Source organism: Pan paniscus, chromosome 14, assembly GCF_029289425.2.
Source record: "Pan paniscus chromosome 14, NHGRI_mPanPan1-v2.0_pri, whole genome shotgun sequence".
In the NCBI taxonomy this organism is placed as follows: Eukaryota; Metazoa; Chordata; class Mammalia; order Primates; family Hominidae; genus Pan; species Pan paniscus.
In genome coordinates this window covers 115,417,686-115,428,298 of record NC_073263.2, presented here as the reverse complement: position 1 = coordinate 115,428,298, position 10,613 = coordinate 115,417,686, and the positions used below count along the sequence as shown (strand labels likewise).

At 61.6% G+C, this 10,613-nt stretch overlaps 1 protein-coding gene across 1 annotated transcript in view; it reads left to right on the top strand.

The window, feature by feature from the left end:
- The first annotated feature begins 137 nt into the window (after positions 1-137).
- C14H13orf46 (chromosome 14 C13orf46 homolog) overlaps positions 138-10,613 on the top strand; it is a 31,892-nt gene continuing 21,416 nt past the window's right edge. Inside the window, 8 exon segments of the mRNA XM_063595993.1 lie at positions 138-1,719; positions 1,772-2,261; positions 2,293-2,690; positions 3,086-3,672; positions 3,675-4,802; positions 6,456-6,690; positions 8,682-8,814; positions 10,539-10,600. Of these exon segments, the coding sequence (XP_063452063.1) occupies positions 167-1,719; positions 1,772-2,261; positions 2,293-2,690; positions 3,086-3,672; positions 3,675-3,757 (3,111 nt within the window). The 5' untranslated portion in view covers positions 138-166 and the 3' untranslated portion in view covers positions 3,758-4,802; positions 6,456-6,690; positions 8,682-8,814; positions 10,539-10,600.

Here is a 10,613-nt window from a genome sequence, read left to right as displayed (position 1 = left end):
GATGCTCCTCCTCTCCACCAGATACTACCCTCCTCTCCACCAGATACTACTCCTCCTCTCCACCAGATGCTCCTCGTCTCCACCAGATGCTCCTCCTCTCCACCGGATGCTCCTCCTCTCCTCGAGATGCTCCTCCTCTCCTCGAGATGCTCCTCGTCTCCACTGGATGCTCCTCCTCTCCACCAGATACTACTCCTCCTCTCCACCAGACGCTCCTCCTCTCCACCAGATGCTCCTCCCCTCCACCAGATGCTCCTCCCCTCCACCAGATGCTCCTCCTCTCCACCAGATGCTCCTCCTCTCCACGAGATGCTCCTCCTCTCCACCGGATGCTCCTCCTCTCCACCGGCTGCTCCTCCTCTCCACCGGCTGCTCCTCGTCTCCACCGGCTGCTCCTCCTCTCCACCGGATGCTCCTCATCTCCACCGGATGCTCCTCTTCTCCACCGGATGCTCCTCCTCTCCACGAGATGCTCCTCCTCTCCACCGGATGCTCCTCCTCTCCTCGAGATGCTCCTCCTCTCCACCGGCTGCTGCTCCTCTCCACCGGCTGCTCCTCCTCTCCACCGGCTGCTCCTCCTCTCCACCGGCTGCTCCTCCTCTCCACCGGCTGCTCCTCCTCTCCACCGGCTGCTCCTCGTCTCCACCGGCTGCTCCTCGTCTCCCCCGGCTGCTCCTCCTCCTCTCCGCCAGATGCTCCTCCTCCTCTCCGCCGGATACTCCTCCACCTCTCCGCCGGATGCTCCTCCTCCTCTCCGCCGGATGCTACTGCTCCTCTCCGCCGGATGCTACTCCTCGTCTCCGCCGGATGCTACTCCTCGTCTCCGCCGGATGCTACTCGTCTCCGCCGGATGCTCCTCTCCACGGGATGCTCCTCCTCTCCTCGAGATGCTCCTCCTCTCCACCGGCTGCTCCTCGTCTCCAGCGGCTGCTCCTCGTCTCCAGCGGCTGCTCCTCGTCTCCGCCGGGTGCTCCTCATCTCCGCCAGGTGCTCCTCGTCTCCGCCGGGTGCTCCTCGTCTCCGCCAGATGCTCCTCCTCCTCTCCGCCAGATGCTCCTCCTCCTCTCCGCCAGATGCTCCTCCTCGTTTCTGCCAGATGCTCCTCCTCGTCTCCACCAGATACTACTCCTCGTCTCCGCCAGATACTACTCCTCATCTCCGCCAGATGCTCCTCGTCTCCACGAGATGCTCCTCCTCTCCACCAGATGCTCCTCCTCTCCTCGAGATGCTCCTCATCTCCACCGGCTGCTCCTCGTCTCCGCCGGCTGCTCCTCATCTCTGCCAGATGCTCCTCCTCGTCTCCGCCAGATGCTCCTCCTTGTCTCCGCCAGATGCTCCTCCTCGTCTCCGCCAGATACTACTCCTCGTCTCCGCCAGATACTACTCCTCGTCTCCACCAGATGCTCCTCGTCTCCACGAGATGCTCCTCCTCTCCACCAGATGCTCCTCCTCTCCTCAAGGTGCTCCTCGTCTCCTCGAGATGCTCCTCATCTCCACCGGCTGCTCCTCGTCTCCACCGGCTGCTGCTCGTCTCCACCGGCTGCTGCTCATCTCCACCGGCTGCTCCTCCTCTCCACTGGATGCTCCTCATCTCCTCGAGATGCTCCTCATCTCCTCGAGATGCTCCTCCTCTCCAGCGGCTGCTCCTCGTCTCCACCGGCTGCTCCTCCTCTCCGCTGGGTGCTCCTCGTCTCCGCCGGGTCCTCCTCCTCGTCTCCGCCGGGTGGTCCTCCTCATCTCCGCCGGGTCCTCCTCCTCGTCTCCGCCGGGTCCTTCTCCTCGTCTCCGCCAGATGCTCCTCGTCTCCGCCAGCTGCTGTTCGTCTCCGCCGGCTGCTCCTCATCTCCGCCGGCTGCTCCTCCTCTCCACGAGATGCTCCTCCTCTCCACCGGATGGTCCTCCTCTCCACCAGATGGTCCTCCTCTCCTCGAGATGCTCCTCGTCTCCACCGGCTGCTCCTCATCTCCACGAGATGCTCCTTGTCTCCACGAGATTCTCCTCGTCTCCACCGGCTGCTGCTCGTCTCCACCGGCTGCTGCTCGTCTCCACCGGCTGCTCCTCGTCTTCACCGGCTGCTCCTCCTCTCCACGGGATGCTCCTCGTCTCCACTGGATGCTCCTCCTCTCCTTGAGATGCTCCTCGTCTCCACCGGCTGCTCCTCGTCTCCACCGGCTGCTGCTCGTCTCCACCGGCTGCTGCTCATCTCCACCGGCTGCTGCTCGTCTCCACCGGCTGCTCCTCGTCTCCACCGGCTGCTGCTCGTCTCCACCGGCTGCTGCTCATCTCCACCAGCTGCTGCCCGTCTCCACCGGCTGCTCCTCATCTCCACCGGCTGCTCCTCCTCTCCACGAGATGCTCCTCCTCTCCACCGGCTGCTGCTCCTCTCCACTGGCTGCTCCTCGACTCCATCGGCTTCTCCTCATCTCCACCGGCTGCTCCTTGTCTCCACCGGCTGCTCCTCGTCTCCACCATCTGCTCCTCGTCTCCACCAGATGCTGCTCGTCTCCTCGAGATGCTCCTCGTCTCCACTGGCTGCTGCTCCTCTCCGCCAGCTGCTGCTCCTCTCCACCAGCTGCTCCTCGTCTCCGCTGGCTGCTCCTCGTCTCCGCCGGGTGCTCCTCGTCTCCACAGGATCCTCCTCCTCGTCTCCGCCGGATCCTCCTCCTCGTCTCTGCCAGATCCTCCTCCTCGTCTCCGCCGGCTGCTGCTCGTCTCTGCCGGCTGCTCCTCGACTCCGCTGGCTGCTCCTCGTCTCCGCCGGCTGCTTCTCGTCTCCACCGGCTGCTTCTCGTCTCCGCCAGGTCCTCCTCCTCGTCTCCCCCAGGTCCTCCTCCTCATCTCCGCCGGGTCCTCCTCCTCATCTCCGCCGGGTCCTCCTCCTCGTCTCCGCCGGCTGCTGCTCGTCTCCGCCAGGTCCTCCTCCTCGTCTCCCCCAGGTCCTCCTCCTCATCTCCGCCGGGTCCTCCTCCTCATCTCCGCCGGGTCCTCCTCCTCGTCTCCGCCGGCTGCTGCTCGTCTCGACCGGCTGCTGCTAGTCTCCGCCGGCTGCTCCTCGTCTCCGCCAGCTGCTCCTCCTCTCCACGAGATACTCCTCCTCTCCACCGGATGGTCCTCCTCTCCACCGGATGGTTCTCCTCTCCTCGAGATGCTCCTCGTCTCCACCGGCTGCTCCTCATCTCCACCGGCTGCTCCTCCTCTCCACAGGATGCTCCTCCTCTCCTTGAGATGCTCCTCGTCTCCACCGGCTGCTCCTCGTCTCCACCGGCTGCTGCTCCTCTCCACCGGCTGCTCCTCCTCTCCACCGGCTGCTGCTCGTCTCCACCGGCTGCTGCTCGTCTCCACCGGCTGCTCCTCCTCTCCACCGGCTGCTGCTCGTCTCCACCGGCTGCTGCTCGTCTCCACCGGATGCTCCTCCTCTCCACTGGATGCTCCTCCTCTCCTCGAGATGCTCCTCCTCTCCACCAGATGCTCCTCGTCTCCACCGGATGCTCCTCATCTCCACCGGATGCTCCTCCTCTCCACCAGCTGGAGGACTCCAGCCCCTTCCTGCCCTGGCCTCTTGCTCAGTGGCTTGTTGGGTGGGGACAGAGGCCCCTGGGGCACAGCAGGGGAGGCTCAGTCCTTTGTGGGCCTCGTGTGAGCTGCAGCTCCTGGAAGCACCCCCACCAGGCAGAGTGAGAGGTGCAGGGCAGGGATGGAGCATCTGCTGTGTCACCAAAGTCCCTGCAGGAGCCAGGAGCATGGTGGACACAGCTGAGTCCCGGCTGTGACTGCGAGAGCAACAGAGACTGTGGTGCTGGCACTAGGATCTATCCCTGGAGGGAAGCCACATGCTCCCCACTCAGAGGAGGAGAGGGAGTCTTCCTAGGGTTGTGGGGGGCTCCAGGACATGCCTGTAAGACGAGTTTCACCAGAATCCACCCAGAGCTCTCTCGTTCAGACACGCACACGTGCATATTCATATGTACACAGCACATACATGCTCGTACATACCACACATGTGCACAGGAGGGCAGGGGCAGGTGACCTGCAGCATCTCTGATCCGGGTGTCTCTAAGGCAGTCAGAGGCCACAGGCGGAGATGCTGTGTGCACTGTCTATTCCCGTGGAGACACATGGGGGCCGTCCCTGTGGTGCACATGATAACGCAGAGGCTCCCACAGGGTGAGCTCTGCCCATCACTCAGCCAGGGAGGGAGGGGCCCTTTTCAGGGAGCCGCACGCCACGCAGAGCTTGTCCCACTGGGTAGTTTGCTCTGATCAAAGTGGGGCACCATCCAGGCTGAAGAGAGAAAGGGGACCCCCCAAAGCCAGCACCCACCCTTGACTGAAAGACACCACAAAAGATAAGTGCCCATTGGCCCCAGAGTCATCATTTCCCAGACAACTGGAAATGGGCCCTGGACAGGCTGTCCTGGACAGGCTGCTGGGCAGTTGGGTGTGACTCAGTTGCGGCCTCCAACTGTGTCAACCAGAAAGGCACCCAGAGAAGCTTCCGGAAATACAGTTGGTTTGTCCCCTTGGTGGGGCAGGAGGCGGCAGCTCTGCCGGGTGGCTCCCAGCACCCTCCCCCACAGAGCAAACATTGGCATGAGTCTGTCCACCCGTGTATTCATCCTGTCGCCGTGTGTGGCTGGCCTCATTCTGGGTATGCTGGCGGCAGCCGCCTCTAGGACAGGGAGGTCCCATGGCTCTGCAGACACAGGAGCTTGGCAGTGGCTTAGCTGTTAGAATGTGAGCCTTCCAGAGTCAGACGCGCCTTTGCCTTCTGTTGGGCTCTGAGCTGATTTCCTCAAACCCAGGGTAATTCTGTTCCTCCTTCACTGTCTGGTGGGGTGGGGGTCACAGTGTCCGGGGGAAGAGCTGATCAGGGCCAGTGCTGGGGTGGGAAGGGCTGACTCCTGGGACCCCGGAGAGGTTATTGTTGCCACGGCGGGTAAAGTTCCACGTGCTGCTCCTCTGAGCCTTGATTCTGGGCACTCCAGGGCGGCCAGGCCTGGCTCACACCTTCCTACCTCAGGGAGATTTCCGTGGCGCAGGCACACGCCCTGTGGGATGTGAGTGGCCACCTGGCTTGGGCCCCAACTCCCATCAGAGAAGCGGGCAGGTCCCGAGCGAGCTGTTCAGGGCACTCAGCAGCCACACACCCAAGAAATGGGGCTGCCTTGTGCCAGGTCGGGAGTCTGGGGAAGGGCTCAGTGGGCACTGAACTCAGAGGGTCCTGGCAGCGGCAGTCAGCGTCCAGGATGGTCAGCGGTGAGGCCAAGCCCCGTCTTAGTGGAGGGGACGAGGCTGGGCTTTGGAGACCGTGGGGAGCAGGAGACATCCCTGAGGAAACAGGTCTACGCGCCGCAGAGCCGGAGAGCAGCTCCTGCCACGTGGTTGATGCTGCTGAGGCCGGGGGCTGCCTCTGCCCCGCCGCCCCACCCAGCACGAGCGTGTTCCTGCTGCTGCCCGGCCCGTTGGGCTGAGAGGCTCAGGCAGCAGCGCTGGGGTTGATGGAGTGGACCAGGCAGGGGCCCAGGGCAGGAACCCCCTGTAGATGCACAGCCCTGAGCTCAGCAAATCAGCTGTGGTGACATCCAGGGAGGGGTGGAAGCCCAGGCTTCCCCTAGAAGGACGCTGCCCTTGGCCTTCAGTCCCACGGGGCACAGATGCCGCCTGGGCTTTCTAGGGCCGGCCAGTGGTCCTGGGGTGGTGGCCCCTGTTGCCCCAGGCCCAGCCTGCCTTAGTTTTATCCTCAGTCCCCACTGGCCCCTGACCTGTGCAGACTCCAGTAAGTGAGCGAGGCTGTCAAGAGCCCTCCCAGGCTGGGGGAGATGGCCCAGCCCCACATGGTGCCTGCACCTCCGAGGTGGCCCCCTTGGAACCCAGCCCTGAGCAGGCGGAGGGGCCGCCACACAGCAGCCCTGGGCAGGCAGGAGCGGCGGCCACACAGCGGCCCTGGGCAGGCGGAGGGGTGGCCACACAGCGGCCCTGGGCAGGCGGAGGGGCGGCCACACAGCGGCCCTGGGCAGGCAGGAGCGGCGGCCACACAGCGGCCCTGGGCAGGTGGGAGCGGCCACCACACAGCAGCACAGACCCTGAGCCGGCGCAGTTCCTCCAGCCACGCCAGCTGCACCTTGGCTGTGTCCCTGCTGGGCCCCAAACACCTGTGTCCGTGCCACTGGCTGCCTCTTCCCTGCCGTGTCACCCCCACCCCTGCCAAGTGTTCTGTGTGTTTTCACTGCAGGTGATGTGGGAAAGGGCAAGTCTCAGTTCAACATTCTGGTTCCTTGGGGGCTGTCGGAACAATCGTGTGTTCTTTCCAGAGTTTTCTCTGTCTGGGTTTAGATGCCCACACACGGGAACATGTATTCAATCCCTGTGCGTATAGATGGTGCCATATACGGAGAGAGGCATAGATTGTCTTACGAGAGTGGGGTTGCGTTGCACTGTGGCTTTTTACCTTCTTAGCTTCATTTTATCCCGAGCGGCCCCCGAGCCGTCCAGGGATCCCTGCTGGCCCCTCCCAGGCCCTGTCCGGAGTGCTGAACACAGAGCAGCAGGTGCCGCCAGTCCCCAGCCTCTTGGAGCCCCGTTCCCTCTGGGCGTCGTAGACAGTCGAGTTCAGCACATCTCTACATGGAGTTTCGCAAAAGGCAACCACTTTGAAATGGGAGGGCCGCAGCGCCATGGCCTGACGACGCCTGTGAGTGACTACAGTGGGGCCTGGAGGAGGAGCAGGGGGAGCGAGTGCAGCCTTGGCAGGCGCTGGGGCCTGGAGGAGGCTTGGGGAGCAGGGCGTGGGGGGCGGGGAGCGAGTGCAGCCTTGGGGCAGGCGCTAGGGCCTGGGCCTGGCTGGGCCCCTCTATGCCTTTCAGTCTTGAGGTCTGGAAACCCGGCCGGGATCTCCCCCGAGTGGGCAGTGCTGTTGGTGGGGGTGGGGAGTGGTGCTGACACTGTGTGGCCGGGCAGAGCCGAGGCCAAAGCAGTTCCATCCACACGCAGTCCACGAAGGGACGTCGGGCGCCCTCCACAAGCAAAGGCCCCGCCCGGCTCCAGCCCAGCCCGCAGGGACGACCTTGCCCTTCTTTCCTCCCTGGCCAACAGCACCACCCTGTGGGGGCCCCGGTGCTCAGGGCTCAGGCTGCCTGTTTCCGTCCTGGAAACCACAGACACCGAGATCCAAGCAAGGAAGGCAGGATTTCCTTATCTCCTCCCCAGCTGAGCATTCGCTGGAGGGGGACAGGGCTGTCACTACGTCCCTTATGATGATCACCTCATAGAGGCTGGGCCTCCCCACACCAGGACCACACGCCCATGAGGGCCCCACAGGCCTCAGCCTAGAGAGCCCCCATGGGAAACCCTGTGCTGTGAATGGTGTGGAAATTCCCCCGTGTCCTTCCCACATGACCCCACAAAACCCTTCAGCCGTGGACATCCCGAGTTCCTCTGAACGCCCGGCCTTCCCAAGCCTCGCCAGCGCCACGGACATCCCGGGGCCCCGGGGAAGGGTGGCCCTGCCGGGAGACAGGGTCTTCTCTCTGGCTCTGGTTCTGAAGGCCGTGGTGGGTGCAGGGTTCACCAGAGATGGCAGGACTCCCGTGCCCTGGAGCGGGAGGGAGTCTCTCCCGTGTCTCCACTGGGCGCCGGCTCCTGCTGAACCCCAGACCCAGCTGTGGGAGAAAGCTGCCCAGGGCCCTGCAGGAGAGGCGGGGCCAGCCCTGGTGCACACAGGGGCAGAGGCACCTGGGCTGGTCTGGGCTGGGAGGTCAACTCTCCGTGTTGCAATGCTGTGTCCAGGTCTGAAAAGGGCAATGTGAAAGCAACTCCTCAGGGACAGAAGCCAGGCCACTCTGGGGAGAGGCAGGACACAGCCCTTCTGGCCCTGAACACCTTGAGGGGCAGGCAGGAGGTGATGACCCCACTCTACAGATGGGAGCACCAAGGTGCCCGAGGCAGGGGGTGAGGACCCCACTCTACAGATGGGTGCATTGAGGTCCCTCAGGCAAGAGTGATGACCCCACTCTACAGATGGGAGCACCGAGGTGCCCGAGGCAGGGGGTGAGGACCCCACTCTACAGATGGAAGCACTGAGGTCCCTGAGGTGGGGGTGATGATCGTATTCTCCAGATGGGAGCACTGAGGTCTTTGAGGCAGGAGGTGAGGACCCCACTCTACAGATGGGTGCATTGAGGTCCCTCAGGCAAGAATGATGACCCCACTCTACAGATGGGTGCATTGAGGTCCCTCAGGCAAGAGTGATGACCCCACTCTACAGATGGGAGCACTGAGGTCCCCGAGGTGGGGGTGATGACCGTATTCTCCAGATGGGAGCACTGAGGTCTTTGAGGCAGGGGGTGAGGACCCCACTCTACAGATGGGTGCATTGAGGTCCCTCAGGCAAGAGTGATGACCCCACTCTACAGATGGGAGCACCAAGGTCCCCAAGGCAGGGGGCGATGGGAGCACCAAGGTGCCTGAGACATGAATGATGACCCCACTCCACAGATGGGAGCACCGAGGTCCCTCTGTGGGCAGCTTGGGGCCAGGCACAGGACTGGCAGAGGCTGGGAGCACAGCTTGTCGGGGCATCTGCGGGTGTGAGGGCCTGACACTGTCTTCAGGGCTTAGCCTTTGTTCTCCCTGCAGGAGGGGACAGAATGCCCTTTGTCTTTGTAAATCTATGCCCTGCTTTAGGCAAAAAGAGGAATCCGGAGAGCACTCCTGGACCCGTTTCTTCTTAATCGTCTTCATCTCAAAGGCCCTTCCTGTTTTGGGGAGTCACACACTCTTCTGACACTGACGACCTGGAGTATCACAGACCCTGAAGGTGAAGGGCTCTGTCCCACAAGACTCTGCCCCTACTTCTGATGACAGCCGTACATGGGTACCCAGGCAACCCACACTCACTCCTGACAACTGCAGATTTGGGGAACTTTACATCCCCTCAGATTCACTAGAACACCTCCCAGGGCTCAGGAAAGTGCTTTACGTACAATCACGCTTATTATGAAGGAAACCCGTGAACAGCCCAGTGAAGAGAGTGGGGAGGTGGGCACTGATCTCTGAGCACCGTGGGGGCTCCCCAGCCTGGGGGCTCCCCAACCCTGATGCCCAAAAGTTTTTATCTAGGCCTCATTACACAGGTATGATTGATTAAGTCATTGGTCATTGGTGATTGAACACAAACTCAATCTCTGGCCCCTCCCAGGAGTGGGGGGGGTCAGGGGGGCTGGAAGTTCCTCTCTAATTACATGGTTGGTTCCTCTGGCAACAAGCTCCCACCCTAAAGCTACCTTGGGGTCCCCCAAGAGTCACCTCATTAGGGTAAACAAATGTGGTGAAAAAGGGTTGTTATGAAATCAGACACCCCTATCAGGAAATTCCAAAGATTTAAGGAGTTCTGTCCCTGGAACAGGGGACAAAGACCAGATGTATTTTTTATTATACCACAATGCAAATCTCTTAATTTATTCAGGTCTCCTTCGATTTATCTCAGTAGCGTTTTGTAGTTTTAGGTGATAAGCTCATGCACACTGAGATTCAAAGGGGTCTGTTGGAGCGTTCAGCAATTCATGAACTGAGCAGTACCAGAACGTGTGAGGTTCAGCGTGAGGTTCAGTGCTCCACTGAGGTTGAGGGGAGGAGCTCTTTCCTAAGTGTCTGCAGAAGCAGGACAAAGACAAGACATCTGGTTAAAAGGAAGTCCCTGGTGAGAGGCTAGTTTGGCAGTTTCTGGGCAGTGTCAGTTTCGTGGCCCAGTTCCCAGTGGGCTTCGGTGTGCTCACACAGGGTCCCAGGCACTGAAGCCGCCTCAGCCCAGGGCCTCCTGATTAACTTTTTCATGTAGCTTTCCGAGTATATGTCCACCACTTGTTTTGGTCAAAGCCACTCATAAGTAATTTAACATTTTTGATGTCAAGAACAATAAATAGAAGTTTCCTCTTTGTGCCTCCCCAGTCACTGGGCTTCAGTCCCAGGAGGCAGGTGCCAGGCAGACGTTGGTCCCTTCTGCTAGTTTTGCCTGGTCTTGAACCGGTGCTGTGGGCTCTTCTGGGGCTGGTTCCTTTCATGCTGAGTCATGTCTATGTGACTCCTCAGTAGTTAGTTTTTTAAAAAATTGCCAGATATAAATGTGTGCTCAGGCAGGTTTTTGAGAACTCCACACCATCTCTTGGGAATGATGAGAAGTCCCCCGAGTCCCTGTGGCAGGACGTGGGCTTTTCATGGGTCAGCCTGAGCCCCGCTCCATGGCCCCGATGGGCGCTGGGGCAGCACCCTGGCTGGACATGGGCTCCTAGAGAGGGCAGTCAGTGCCCGGCAGGCCAGAATCATGGAGGAGGGGTCTGGAAAGCACTGCTGACCCCCAATCCCATGGATATGCTGTCATCCTCCCAATGGCCTGGCTGATGGGCCATGGTGGGTGTGGACCCCTGAGAGAGTGTCTGGGGGGAAGTGTCACGGGGTCAGCTTGTGTGCTTCCTGGGCTCCTTGTCCACATGGCTGCGCATCTGCTTGGCTGTGTGTCCAGGGGCCTGCTTGTGTCCACTACAGGCCTGGGCCCAAGGAATCTCGGGAGGTGGAAATGGACACCCGGGGCCACAGAAGCTGCGCAGGTGAGGCCAAGAA